Source organism: Mesoplodon mirus (assembly GCF_964341445.2).
Source record: "Mesoplodon mirus genome assembly, chromosome: 10".
Lineage (NCBI taxonomy): Eukaryota > Metazoa > Chordata > Mammalia > Artiodactyla > Ziphiidae > Mesoplodon > Mesoplodon mirus.
In genome coordinates, this window is record NC_138986.1 from 50,646,351 (window position 1) to 50,660,780 (window position 14,430).

The following is a 14,430-nucleotide window of genomic DNA, read 5'->3' on the forward strand; positions in this document are numbered from 1 at the left end:
CCTAAATCATGGGTCTCCGTCCACTCCCCCAACAACACAGAGATGTGCTAGTTACCCTGAGTCAGCCACCGTTTGGAAGATAAACATTCAAGACAGTATTCTGAAAGATTAATAATGGGATTGATGGTAATATATATAAAGAATGTGGCACACGGTAGCGACTTACAAACTGGGAGCTATTTAACTTTACTGTTCCACCCCTACCGACAGTCCCTCCGCACTCCGGAGGGAGCAGAACATACTAGAAAAGGCACAAGTTCCAAGAAACCTGGGCTTGAATCCCAAGCAATTTACTGAAACCTCTCTGAACCATTTTCTTGCCTTTCAATTGGGATTTATATTTAAATGCCTATCACGTAGGATCAATATTAAATGTAAAAAACCTAGCTGATTGGCACACAGTAAGTGTTCAATAAATCATAGTTACTACTACTATTATTATTATAACTAGGCTTCAGAATATCTTGTGTCAACTCCTCTTTTTATTGTAAAAACAGAACTGTGCTTCCAGATGACTTATAACCCTGGCTCCCTTTCCCAAAAATATCGTTTTGAAATATGAGAAAAAAAAAACAGATGCAATTCTGATTCTTAAATACTTCTGAATAATTCAGCCCAAACACCTACGAGGTACCTAGAAAATACCTGCTGCTACTTGGATGAGGACAACCACTCTCTGTTCTATGCTCCATTGGAACTGTTGGGTTTTGTGGACATAAGTATACAGAGGGGACGGGAGCCTGAAGGCTCAAGTGTGTTGAGACTCTGAAACGCCTTGAAGCAAGCACAGGAGGAGCTGAGGGGACTCCAGAGGGATTCTGGATTAGCCTTACTGCCACCATGGATGGCAGTGAAACTGATGGGGCTCCATCTTCTCAAGCCTGACTGGGACAGGGAAGAGAGAATTCTTCAAAACTCACTCTCCTTTCGCTGAGGACCCAGGCTGCTCCCTGTCCTTAAAGACCGGCGGTCCTAGACCAAATCGCTCAGCCAGACCTCATGGCCTTAGAGTAAACCTCAAGTCCACACTCCATTCCACCAGCTTCACGAAAGCGGCCAAAAAGTAGAAATTGAGTAAGGAGAGTGGGAGGGTTAGGGAGGGAGCCCAGAGTACAGGCTAAGCGGGAGGGAGGGAGGGACGAGTTGTAGCAGTTCTCACTGGGAAATCAGGGGAATTCATGCCTCCCTTCTGTGCCTCAAAGCAGGATGAAGAAAGAAGAAATTTAAACTACCAGAAAGTAGCCTATCAATGATTAACATTTTAATTTTAATCTCAATAAAACCTTTTTTTTGGGGGGGCAAAATATGTGAAGCGGGTCAAAAGATACAAATTTCCAGTTATAAAATAAGTAAGTCCTGGGGATGTAATATACAGCATGGTGACTGTAGTTAATATTTGTATATCTGAAAGTTGCTAAGATAGTAAATCTTAAAAGTTTTCATTACAAGAAAAAGAAATGTTAACTAGACTTACGGTGATGATCATTTTGCAACACATATAAATACCAAATCATTATGTTGTACACCTGACACTAATAATATTGTGTGTCAGTTATATCTCAATTTAAAAAAAATAAAATAAAACCTTTTTATTCTTCTATCTACAGCCCTTCCTGTCCCTCTCTTCCACCCCTGTGCTCCTGTGTTTGTTTCCTAGAGCTACCATAACAAATTACCACAAACTTAGGGGCTTCAAACAACAAAAACTTATTCTCTCACAGTGCTGGAGGTTAGAAGTCCAAAATCAAGGCATGGGCAGCACCATGCTCCCTCTGAAGGCTTCAGGGGAGGATCCTTCCTGGCCTCTGCCTAGCTTCTGCTATCTCCCAGCAGTCTGATGCTCCCTGGCTTGTAACTGCATTGCTCCAACCTTTGCCTCAGCCTTCATGCAGCCTTCTCTGCATCTACCATGTCCTCTCTTCTCCTCATAAGGATACAAGTCATTGGATTTAGGGCCCACACTAATCCAATATGACCTCATCTTAAATTAACTAACTACCCCCGGAAAGATGCTATTTCCAAACAAGGTTACATTCTGAGGTTCCAGGTGGACATGAATTTGGGGGGGATACTATTCAACCCCGTACAGCTGCCAAATGAAAATAAACCACCACCACCAAAATATGGGGCAAAGTGGAGGGAGATGACAAATTACAGCTTCACAGAACTACAGAACTTTAGATGATAAAAATGTCAAACTTATCATCTCCAGTGGATCCATAACTACTAAATCTGAATTGGGAATAATGTAGCTTTTGCCTTTCTCTCACCCACAGGAAAATGAAATCTTGGAAAATATCAAAAGTCTCAATCAAAAGAGCACTAAAACACAGAACCATCCACTGACCCAGACACTTGACATACTGTGAAGTTCGGTATCAGGTATAGATGAACATTCACATATATTATCAAGAGTGGAGCAGCAAAAAGATGTAAGCCAGGGGAAGACATTTTTCAGTTAAAAACGCTTTCATTTAACTATTTGGGGATGGGAATTGGACCATGGGTCTTAGAAGACCAAAGTTTCCTTTTAAAAAAGTTACCTTGGGTTTTTAAACACTCCCTCCTCCAAATTACCCTTTTCTAACAATGACATAAGCCTACACGGTAGCACTTTAGAGTTCTTTTTTTTGTTGTTTTTAACCAAGGTATTATTTTAGCTATGTGGGGAAAAAAACCTTGAGATCAGTTTAAAGACTTGGGTACTCCCTCTGCTGGCTCTAAATTTAAAGAAAATTCTCAGTGGTTTCAGGAGCCACGTTATTAATTTCACTAGACATCCAAAACACAAGGAAAAATATGATGTGGATTCTCCCACACATATACACACAAAGTCTTCGAAGAAGTAAATAAGAAATTACAAAACACATACTGAAAACTGCCAAAGGCATCTGTTGGCTTTATTATGGGTTCACTCCAGAGAAAAGCTAATGCATTCGCTTATCTGCGTGTGGCAGGGGCCACTTCCTACCTTGGCTTTGCCCCACAAGTGTGCCACAGCTTTCCTTGCTCTAAGCTCACCTCTCCACTGCAGGCCAGCAGTGCATCTGGACACCCAGGCATGGTGAGCCCCCAGAAGATAACTTGGCTTCTTCACCACAGACACATTATAGAAGTAGCAAATTAGTGCAGGTACCACAGGCCACCAGAGAACTTAGTCTACTTCACTTTGTAATGTTATCCCATAGTAGGGACTAACACACTCCAGAGAGAAAGCCTCAAGATTAAAACCACAAAAAAAGGTCCAAGTGAAAATGCACACTCTTGGGTAAAAAAAAAAAAAGCCCAGCTTGAAACATACTCTTATTATACATTTGTGTTTCACCAGGAAGGAGTGATACATCACAATAGTCTACAGGTGCTTGCTATTATACTTCTTTTTCCAACTGGGGAAACTGCAATACTGAGAAATGAAAGTTGTTCAGTCAAGAATAAAATGGTTAGATGCTGAGCCTGTCTGGGCAGTGATGCGATCAGAATTGGGATCTTCTATGATAATCACTATCTGAACCACCTATTCAGAAAACTACTTCAGAAGAGCTGCAGACTAGCCCTGGAAAGGTCCAGCTCAGACGGCTCGCTATCTCTTCTTCCTTCATATGTGACTTCTATTTTCCAATCCATAAATAAAAAACTTCAAGTACATCTAGGATTTATGCCCCAAATGCAGAACATTATAGACAACTTAGTTTGACACCACAGCTGTGCTCCGGTCGTGGGTAAGTCTGTACGTTTTAGGCTGAACAATGCCATGGTGACTCTTTCTAGACGGTCATATTGATGCTGCATAAAGTGGGGTCCACACACAGAGGGAAGACTTGATGTCAACCTTCTCTTAAGGAAAAGTCATCCGAAGATCAGGTTTCCCTCAGTTTCTGTGATGGATAGTGACGGGCACTGATGAAGTTTTCAAGGACCTCTACACTAGAACTGCAGAAATAAGACACTACAAGACATGCCTTAGATAGCAGAGCATCATTTCATAATTACACTATATCATATCAACACCAACACTAGGAGGTCTGGGCCACCTTCATAGCTACAAGTATCCAAAAGATTCTACACATGACGTCACCCCACTCCTGAGTCACGTCATCCCCTTTCAGTGTTACTGTCCCAGAACAAGGCTAGGCTCATGGGCTGAGGACGTAATGATCCCAAGAGCAGATCCCAGCATCAGAAATGCTTTTGTCTGTTAGACACCTTCCTTGCTTTCAAGGCTTTTACACTGTAGTTGAGAATATACAGGAGTCACAGAAAAATGGCAAAAGGAACAGACAGGAGTCAGAGGGTGGGCAGGGTCGGGTGGGGTTGAGAGAGTAGGTTTTTCCAGCAAGGTGAGCGGAGAGTGCTGATGCAGAATGCAAAAAGAGAAACACAGCTACTGTCCTGCCAGCCAGCCTAAAGGATGGGGGAGGGGAAGCAGAGGAGAGAAAATGAAGTAAGAGTTTGCAGAAATGGAGATGACTCGAACAGCTGTGAAACCACAATGGTTAGCAACAGATATTACAGAACACTAGTGCCCTGGGTTCAGTTCACACAGACACTCTTAACTCCACCCCTGCTAGCTGTGGGTCCCTGAGGTAGTCCCTCACGTGCTCCTGGCCTGTTTCCTCACTTGCAAAATGAAGTAGTTAGATGATTTTTAAGACTTCGTTTAGTTCTGAATTTGAGGCAAGAAGCAATACAGATGATTCGACTGCATCAAGGCTCCACATCCACTCCGAGAGGCCGGTCCTATACCACAGCCCCAGGAAACAGAATTGGGGACCCCAGATTAGTCCAGGGCCACAGGCATGCTCTAATCCAGGTGGGCCTGGGAAGGTCCCAGCTTCTCCCAAACAGACCCAAACTGCAGGAGCCATGTGACAGCGGTCTTGCATCTCCAAAGCAAGCTGAAGATGATCTGCAGAGAGTTAAAAGCCAGCTCCAAGCCAGAGCTCAACTTCGACTTTTCAGTTTGCTGGTAACTTCTCTGCAGAGAGCCGAAGCACTAAGGAAAGTAGAAGTACAGAGGGGAAAAAAGGCAAAGAGAAGGGACAAGTCTACAGAGCACAGATTTGCATGGTTATTTTCTGTCTTCCCCCAAGAGAACACAAACTCCTATGAACTGGAACCTTATCTGCCTTGTGCTACCACTACACCCCTGGGCCGGGCAGAACGCCCTGCACACTGTATGCCGTTGATACATACTTGCTGAATGAATCCAATGGCATGAAATGCAAACGGGTAAAAAGGTTTTCTCTTTCCAATCTTTTACTCACTTACTGTACGCCAGCTGTATCATCCACTGATACTAACCCACCTACATATGTGTCATCCCCAGCTCCTTCTATAGCAGCAAAAAGCCAAAGTGGTCTTCAGGGCTTCTCCATTTGTGATACAGGAAACGGTAAGGAGAAAAATGAGGAGTCAAAAATAGGAGCAAGTCTGTTCCTCACAGACAAGATGAATGAGCATGAAAACAAAACAAATTCCATATTCTCTCCAGCCCAGGGAATCTGGAATCTGATCAGCAATGGGTAATTTGGGTACCTCCCCAGAAGGCACTGGCCTAGAAAGTCTTATCTTTGCATTTTTATAAAGATCTTTGGATGAACTGTATCTGCTAAACTTTATGCAAACCAAGTAAATGATTTTTTAGTGGGACAAGGCTTCTTCATTAATTTTCCAAATAAAAATACCTTGCAGGTTTTAAGTAAGCATCACGAGTATTAAAAAGTTTAACTACAAGATGTTCTTCTATGGTGTCATTCTCTTAAAATAGAACCCTCCTAAAAACTCCTAAAAATAAGTCTGCATAGTTTCATTTCATTTTCGAAGAAGGAGATAAACATATCAAAACAAACAGCTTCTTTTTAAAAGAGTCTCTCTGCTACACGGGGCTCACCGATCAAAGTCTAAAAGGGCCAATTTCTTCACCTCACAGGTCGATGACACAGCTTTGAAAAAGAAGAAAAACAGTCCCCCTGGTGTACTGCTGCTGTAGAAAGAGGAAGTATGTTAGTTGAGAATCACTGACGAAGACAGTACTGCCAAAGGAAATTACAAAACAGCATTTTAGCAACAGGGGCCAAGCTGAAGACAGATTCCTCATACATGGCATGACCGTAACTGGCCCTTTACTCCAAAAGGTGACTGAGGTCAAAATTAGAGGCCAAAATGGAATTATTATGAGTTTGTCATTTTGAAATTGTTAAAAATATTTTTAAACATTAAAGTTGCAGTTAAAATAACATTTTTTAAACACAGTACGTTGAAAAGGAACTGGGTGCGTTCATCTAAAAAGCTAGAACAGTGAGGATGTGAGCAAGCTTTATGTGGCGGGTCAGCCCTCATCTTTCAACCTTGGGAAGAACTGGTGAGAGGACACATTCTCACATGAGGGAAGACTCGGTCTCTTGAAGAACCATCCTCTGCAGCGGCAGCAGAAGTCCTCACACAGTATCTTATATTTATGAAATTGTAGGAACCACCACAGAAACTCATGGCTGCCTAACGTGACTGTGCCCTGACCCATGGGAACCACAGATGTGTGGACGTGTATAGGAGAATCAGTAATAAATGGGCCTTACCAGGTAAACCCTGGAGTCCTAGAGGTCTGCCTGAGACAGGTGGAAACAGACAACTCACCAGCTCAGTTACAGGTGCCATGCAAGTAAGCTGAATCTGAATTAAGGGAAATGTAACCTTTTCCCCTCTTAACCACATCTGATTATTCATTTCTACTTTCATGCCCGAGGTAAGGGAACCTGCAAGATAGCCATCACCTTTCTCCCTAGCACAGTTTGCATCCGACAAACTTCAGTTAACCAAGAGCTTCCTCCTTTTGCTAAAATGCTCTCTTTTTTGCCTCCTTCGTCACTTCATAGTTCCTAAGTACCCATCCTGATAGGCACCAGACAGCTTTAAAAACACTGTGCACTCACTCAGCCTCCATCAATAATCATCCATCGTCTGATGCTGAAACAATAACCAAGATATTTTAGATTGAGAGGCAAATATGCTTTTCAGGAAAACAACTTCTACTTACATAAGACTACTCAGTATTTAATAAATAACCTTTAAAAAGGATCAATTTAAAGAGAAAAACAGTGTGAAAAAGATCTCTAGAACCACGGCTACTAACTGCCTCTGTATTAACTACCTGTGTGACCTTAGAAAAGTCATTAACTTGAAGAATCAGGTTCTTCACCTATAAAATAAGGGAGTTGAAGATCTGCAAACCTCATCCTGGCTGTACATTAAAATCACCTGAGAAACTTCAAAATAAAACTAAAACAACCCCACCAACCAATGCCCACACAGCCCAGTTGAATCAGGTTCTCTGGGCACTGGTATTTTTTAAAAGCTCCCAGGTAATTCTAACATGCAACCAGGGTTTTGAGCCACTGGTCTCAATTCTGATCTCTAAGGCCTCTTTTCTAATTCAGTCTACGATCTTAGAGAGATAATTCTGGTTACAATATCTCATAATACAATAGTCCAAAAAGCTACAAAAGAAGTAAGGTCTAGACCGTGCCTATTATGCCTAGGTGCACACATGACTAGGAGAGGTTAACCTGAATTCTAGACATTTTTAGAAGTTAAAAACCTGCATGCATAACTCAGAATGAAAGTAGTGTGGTTTAAATGCACATGCATGCTTCCAAAATGACTAATCATGATAGAAATCAACTCCTGAAACTCGGATGCATGGAAATGGGTCACAATTAGCTCCTGACCTCTCCCTTGTCCCTCTTCTTCCACCCCCCACTAAACCACAAGCACAAAAAAGCTTGGCTATTAGTCATAATCGGAATGTGAAACCAGCAGCCCCAGTTTCAAAGGGCATTCTCCATCATCAAAGATTTGGAAGTTCCTGCATGGCTGCATCTTTTGATAAAGGTCATCTTACAAAAATTCTTCAACTAAATTATATCCCTATAGTCTTCAAGGATTAGTTTTTGTGTGATACTCAGAAACAGAATTGGTGTAAAATTTTCAAGTAAAAATACTCATAGAATATGTGCCCTGTATTAAACATATTAGGGCTGGGAAGTTTCAATTCACAATATTTAACAGGATTTTAGTTAAAGAAAGATGCGACAACAGAGAAGGAAAAAAGAAACCATGAGACCAAAAATAGTTAGGACATAAAACCACAAAGTTTATGACTAGGTCCAAAATCTCTATTGCAAATCCTGCAAGCTCCATGAAAAAATAATTAATCCAGTCTCAACTCATGGCTACTTTTGGTAATACCACTTTCTCACATAAATCTTAAATTCAGATACTATAAAAAATTCAAATACTATAAACTGGTATTATCTTTAACTATAAATATTATCTATAACTATAAATACGATGCAAACAACAGTATTTGTGGAGTTTAAATTACTTTCATAATCTTAAAAATAATAAGAAAAGTAAAAACCCTTCTTATGTTAACTTTTTAACTAACTTAAAGCTAACTGTTAACTAACAGATTTTCTGCCAAATTCAAAATATGCAGGACTAAATTTCAAGTGTGAGAAATTTGGAAAATATCCCACCACCCCCCAAAATCCGTCTTCTTAGATCCCATAAATTCACCCCTTCCTAACAATGAACCTCGAGATTAACCCTTACTATCCACTTGGAAACTCAATTTTATTTTATTTTTTTGCGGTACGCGGGCCTCTCAGTGTTGTGGCCTCTCCCGTTGCAGAGCACAGGCTCCGGACGCGCAGGCTCAGCGGCCATGGCTCCCTGGCCCAGCTGCTCCACGGCATGTGGAATCTTCCCGGACCGGGGCACGAACCCGTGTCCCCTGCATCGGCAGGCGAACGCTCAACCACTGTGCCACCAAGAAAGCCCTGGAAACTCAATTTTTAAAGGTATCACATTAGCACTGTTTTGAAACGGAACTCTCATCTGTTTCATAAATATCTCTCATATCACACAACTCATATTCTTTTGCAAAGCAATAAAATTAAATCAAATGTAAGATTCATAATATCAGCATTTGTTCAAGGATGAGCCAGATCTGTGGAATAATATCAAAGCACACGTTTTGCTTTTAAAGTATCTAAACAAGCCCTTCCCAATACTAAAAAAAATTTTTGAAGGCACTTTGCAAGATTTTTTAAAAGCAAATTAAAAGTCAATAACACTAAATTCTTTAGCTTTTTCATACACTGACTCTTCTACAGTGTTTCAGTTCTCCGCCTAAGGTCAAATTATTCTTATTTTACACACCCACTGGAATCCAGGAAGTACAGGGCTCCCCAAAGACAACGAAGGAAAGGACAGAAAGAGAAAGCAACTACCTCTTTAATTAAAAGAAAAAAAAAAAAAGGCTAACTTGTTAATAGAAGCAACTGACAAACGATATGCATCTCCAGCTGCACAAGGCACAGGGCTCTCTTTTGCCTGGTACACATTCATATCTTAGGAGATGGGACCAGGAGGATGAGGTGCAAGAGCAAAGCAGCTGGGTATCAGCAGCCCAGCAGGGGGACAGGAGTTAATCTCTCTGGATGCCCAACTGCAGGAAGTCATTACATCATAGGCCTTTCCACACCTCTCTCCCTACCACGTGTCCAGTGCCCCAAGAGGCAGAAAAGGAGCCGTAGAGAGCCTCTCTTCGGGTTCACTTATAATAATAGGTAGAAGCCATTACAGTCCAGCCCTGCCAGCAAACCTCCCTCCCAAAGGCTTAGGTGAAGAGCCAGGCCCTGGTCCTCCACACTTGGACCCCCTGCCTCAGACAGGGCCAGAGTCCAGGCCTCAGCGGGGAAGCAGCAGGTGCGGCTAGTCCCTGTCGAGGTGGCAGGGCTGGCCCGTTCCAGGTCCCAAATCATCTCAGAGGCTACTCCGAGGCGGGTTTGCTGTTGAGACATCTCTGAGGAATAAAGGTGTCAACACAGGCAAGGAAAGAGAACTGGCCAAGAAAAGCTTTACAACCACTGCTTTTTGTCATGGGATCGATGTGCCTGTGGGAATTAATTAACACCCACAAGCCCGAAACTTGGACACAGGGTTCTCATCCAGCTAGTCACAACACACCATGCTCCTGAGACCTACTGGAAACCACACATCCAACCTCACCTCCGGGCACCGACTCCCAAACACGTCCCCTCACTCCACCCGCAGCGGCCTCGCGTGCACCCACTACCGGGAAATCGACTCCAAAGTTGGCCGAGGACCTACCTCCTCTGCGATGACCCAGGAACCCGGCAAATGCACTCCTGTCCGTCTGTCCTTCCCTCGCCAGCGTCCCTCGCGCCCTCTCCTAACCTGGCCATGCCCGAGGCTTCCCCAGGAGCCTCCTCTCCCCGTCCCGCCGCCTGCGCGGCCATCCCCGGGTTCCCCTCCTCCGGGGTCACAAAGAACCCCCAAAGCCTCACAGCGGATGCTCTCCCTGCCAACCCCTCTCCCCGGCGCCCGCAGGCGCGCTCCGACGAATCGAAGGCACATCTCGCAATGCGCAGGAGGCCCGGCGGGTCTGGCCGCCGGCCCCAGGTGAGTACGCACCTTCCAGCCGGCAGAGCTGTTGCTGTCGCCCTTATCCTTGAAGTAGGGCACGCAGCGCACCATCCACTCGTAGATCTGGGACAGAGTGAGACGTTTATCTGGGGAGCTCTCGATGGCGCGAGTGATCAGGTCGGCGTATGACAGGTTCCCCCAGGCGTTCCGCCGCGACGAGCATTTCCTCGGCTGCCCGGAGCCCCCAGCCGCCCCCGGCTGCGGCGGTGGCAGTGTCTGCTGAGGCTGCAGCGGCGTCTGCGTCCCCCCGCTCAGCGCGCCCGCCGCGGGGGCTGGCCCGGACCCGGGGTCCTGCCCTCCCGGAGCTAGCAGCCGAGCCGAGTCCTCCAGGAGCAGCCCAGAGCCCAGGGGGCCGCCCGCGCCGCCGCCGATCGCCATGGCCGAGCCGGCCCTACCGCCGCCGTCCTCGTCGTCTTCATCATCCTCCTCCTCGGGGATCATGGAGTCAGCGGCCGCCTCCCCCGAGGGCTTGGCCGGGCTCCCCTGGAGCTCCGGCCTCTGCAGGGGCCACGTACAGGAGCGCGGCCGGCTTTGGGGCTCGAACTCCGGGTCCAGCTCCACTTCGAGCGGAGAGAGCGGGGCCGGGGAGGCCGGCGCCTCTGCCATCTTCGCCGCCCGCCCGCCCGCGGCTCGGGCTCTCGCGCTCTCCTCTCGCGCCGGGGCGGGGTGCGGCGGGGGAGGGACGGGGGCGCCGCGAAGGCTCGGGCTCCCGGGCGCCGCCGTCGCCGCTACTGCCGCCGCCTGGGGAAGCACGAGAGAAGAGAGAAGGAGAGTTGGTTATCCCGGGCTGGAGACCAGTCCTCGCCCGCCGCCGCCGCGGCCACCGCTTCCCGATCGCACCGCGCCCGCCTCCCAGGAGCAGGCAGACCTGGAGACGTGCGTCCCGCGGACCTGGCGCAGCAGACGCGGGCCCCCTACCAGGCCGCTGGGGAGACTGGAGCGAATGGACGGGCTCTCACGGGGCACTCCCCACTCCCCCCGCCGCCGCCGCGGAAGCTGCAGGTCTCTCCTGGGCTAGGTGGCGGGGCGGGGAAGAAGGGGGAGGGGCGGGGAAGAAGGGGGAGGGGCGCGGGCCGCGCCTTTAAAGCGGGCAGCAGCCCGAGCTGGCGCAGCCCATCCGTGTTCGGAGCCCGAGTCTGGGCGGGCGTGCGTTTGTTTATGTTTCGCTCCGGCCCGCTCAAGTGCTTCCCGCGGCGACGCCGCCAAAGTCTGTGGCGTCTTCGGCTCTTCTCCCAGTTCCTGGCCCTGCCGCCTCCGCGCCCCCCTGCCACCCCCCCTCCTAACGGAGGGCCCAAGCCCGGGGAAGGCGCGGGCAGCTCCCTTCTCCCCTCTTCGCCCGCGGGCTGAGAGGGTGAACGTGGGTCCGAGAGCAAACGGGCCCTTGTCACTTCCAGAAAAAAAGGAAAGAGGGAAGAAGGGAGGCAAGCAGCTCGGCAGGTATTAGCAAGGGGTCGAGCCGAGCAGCACGGCCACTTTGGGGGTTTGTGTGGTTTATTTTCCCGCGGGCGTCGTGTACTCCACCCCCTTCCCAGTAAGAGCGAGAGGAGGGGGCAAGTCGGAACGTCAATCTTCCAACAGGTCGGGAAGCACCAAGTCTCCCGGGCCGCCAGAAAACCCGGACCAGCACGTTCATCACCTCCTGGCTCCCGCTGCTGCCATCTTGACAGTTTCCCCCCTTCACTCAAGTCCTTTAAAAACACTAGCGGGAGAGAAGAGCGGCGCGCACACCGAGTCACGGGGAGGGAAAAGGGAAGCGCCTGGCCCAGCTCAGAAGCAGATCCGGAGTCACCGGGAAGGCGGCCGACCCGCTGCACAGCTCCGGCGCCTACCTGGGTTCCTTCTCTTCAGGGACGAGGGGGGAGGACTCACAATCCCGCGCGGGGCCGGGGCAGGGCGAGGAGGGGGCGCGCAACCTCGGCCAAGAAGAGGCGCTCCAGCCGCCGCCGCAGCCCGCCTGAAGAACCGCCTGTCAGCCTGCGCGCTGCTGCCTTCCACATTCCTTCTCCTCCCTTCCACGAGCAGGGCGGCCGCGGCAGCAGCACAAAGTTATAGACACACGCAGGGTGCCTCAACCTAAGCTGACGGCGGGCGGGCGGGTCCCCGCCCAGGGGGAGGGCTGGGCAGCGGGCCCGGGTGTGCTGGTGTGCGTGTGTGTGCGCGCGCGCGCGCCTGCGCGACCCGGCCCCGCGGAGCCGCGGGCTTGGGTGTGAGGCCGCGCGCCGGGGGCCGGGACTCCGCAGGCTCCAGCAGCGGTACCCGCCGGGCTTCTCCTCTCTCCTGCGAGCCTCAACGACAACAAAGCGCGGCGCTGGCCCAGGAGAAGAGGGAGGGGGGGCCCGCAGAGCCCCAAACCCTCCACCAGCGCAGTCGCGTGGCCTCCCTGACTCGGAGCAGGGCGCCTGGCACCGGGGGGTCCCCAGCTAGCGCGTCCCTCCGCCAGGCTCTGCGCCCGCCCTGGTGTCCGGTTCCCCATTAGAACCCGACACCAGGTAACACCCGAGATAAGATGCTGACCGCAGATGGCAAGGGTTACCTCAGCGTGAAAATACTGGCAAGCGAAGATGTTCGTGCCCTCAGGACTTCGATAAACCGATGCCCTCAGATTTGATCAGGCACCAAGAGGTTTGCACTAACCTAGGACGCTTGACCGCAATCGTGTTTCACTTTTCGTGAATTTCACGGCAAACGAGGGGAGAAGTGTAACTCGGGAGAAAAGCAGATTATTCCACATTCCTAAATGCAAGAACAAATTTTGAACAACTGTGAATGGGAAATAATGAGTCTAATTTTTAAATGACGGCAAAACACCTAATTGTGCATTTTTTACTTTTTAAAAGAAAGATGCTCCTTTAGATTTAGAAAAATATCTTCACAAGTCCTTATCCTACGATCAGTACCCAAAGTCGTTCATTTGTGCACTAAGAATGCAATACATGCGACACGCACACCAAAATTCTATCCGCTTTGGTTTATAAATATCTTTCCCCGCCCCGACTCCCCAAATCCTTCCAAGTCACTAGAAATATCTTGGAGTCCAAAGCGGACTCCGCAACAACCCCGTACACAAAAAGGTCCAACCCAGAGTACCCAGGAATCCGCCCACCCGGCCGACTCCAGGCTCCGGGCTTTGCGCAGGACCCGTCACTCAAGTGACGCGCGGCCCCGCCCCTGCACCAAGCTAGTTCGACGCGTACAAACAGATGATGTCATTGTATCCACAAGCGCGTGACCCGGGATCTCTGCGCCGCGTCGCCATTCGCTGCGCCGCTTACTCGTCAAGCCGCGCCGCTTACTCGTCAAGCCACGCCGCGCGCTGACTGGCCGCGGCCACCCGTCACCAGGCCCCAGACGCCCCTCTCCGCCCCCCTTCTCCGCCCCCCAACAAATAATAAACAATCGAGTAAAATTCGAAGGAAGGAAGGAGGAGAGGGTAGAGAGGGCGAACTAGGAGCCAATCCTCCGCGCGCTGATGGGAGGGGGAGTTAAAAGGCGAGGGACGTGAGAAGACCGGGGAGGGGAGGGAAGGAGCAAACCTGAGACGATGTGTCCAGCCGCGATGAGGTGGCATCAGGGGAGGAAAGTTGGAGAGCATTCTGCGGGGCACGCCTGGTAATACGGGGGGCGCTAGGGCCCGGCAGCGGCCGATCTCGGGGCTCCTGGGCGGTGAGCGGCCCTCCGAAGGGGCGGAGACTGGGCCGCGCTAGCGCAGCTCGGGCGGAGCCGGCAGACACGTGCGGGAGGAGGGCGGACGCGCGCGCGGGCGCGCTTCACAGGCTCGCCCTGGGCGCGCGGCACCAGCAGCAGCGCGCGCTTGTTTACCAGCGCACGTGGGTGTTATTTTTAAACGGAATGTTGTGCTGGCAGCTCAGCGGAGTGGCGGGCGCGTGGGGCCGCCCGCGCCAGCTGGGGGACGCGGCGGGG

General features: G+C 49.3%; 1 protein-coding gene across 4 annotated transcripts in view; it reads right to left on the reverse strand.

Annotated features, from left to right (window-relative positions):
* Positions 1-14,220, reverse strand: part of FOXO3 (forkhead box O3) — a 123,075-nt gene extending 108,855 nt beyond the window's left edge. For 2 of the 4 annotated variants that reach the window (XM_082633938.1, XM_082633935.1), the window contains exons 1-2: positions 12,339-12,569; positions 10,498-11,250 (exon numbers count right to left, since the gene is read on the reverse strand). In XM_082633938.1, coding sequence (XP_082490064.1) covers positions 10,498-11,115 — 618 coding nt within the window. In that variant the 5' untranslated portion in view covers positions 11,116-11,250; positions 12,339-12,569. Of the gene's footprint in view, positions 1-10,497; positions 11,251-11,377; positions 11,509-12,338; positions 12,570-14,042 lie in introns of those variants that run through there. The other 2 variants (XM_082633937.1, XM_082633936.1) reach the window with 2 other exon arrangements.
* Between the last annotated feature and the right edge of the window lie 210 nt (positions 14,221-14,430).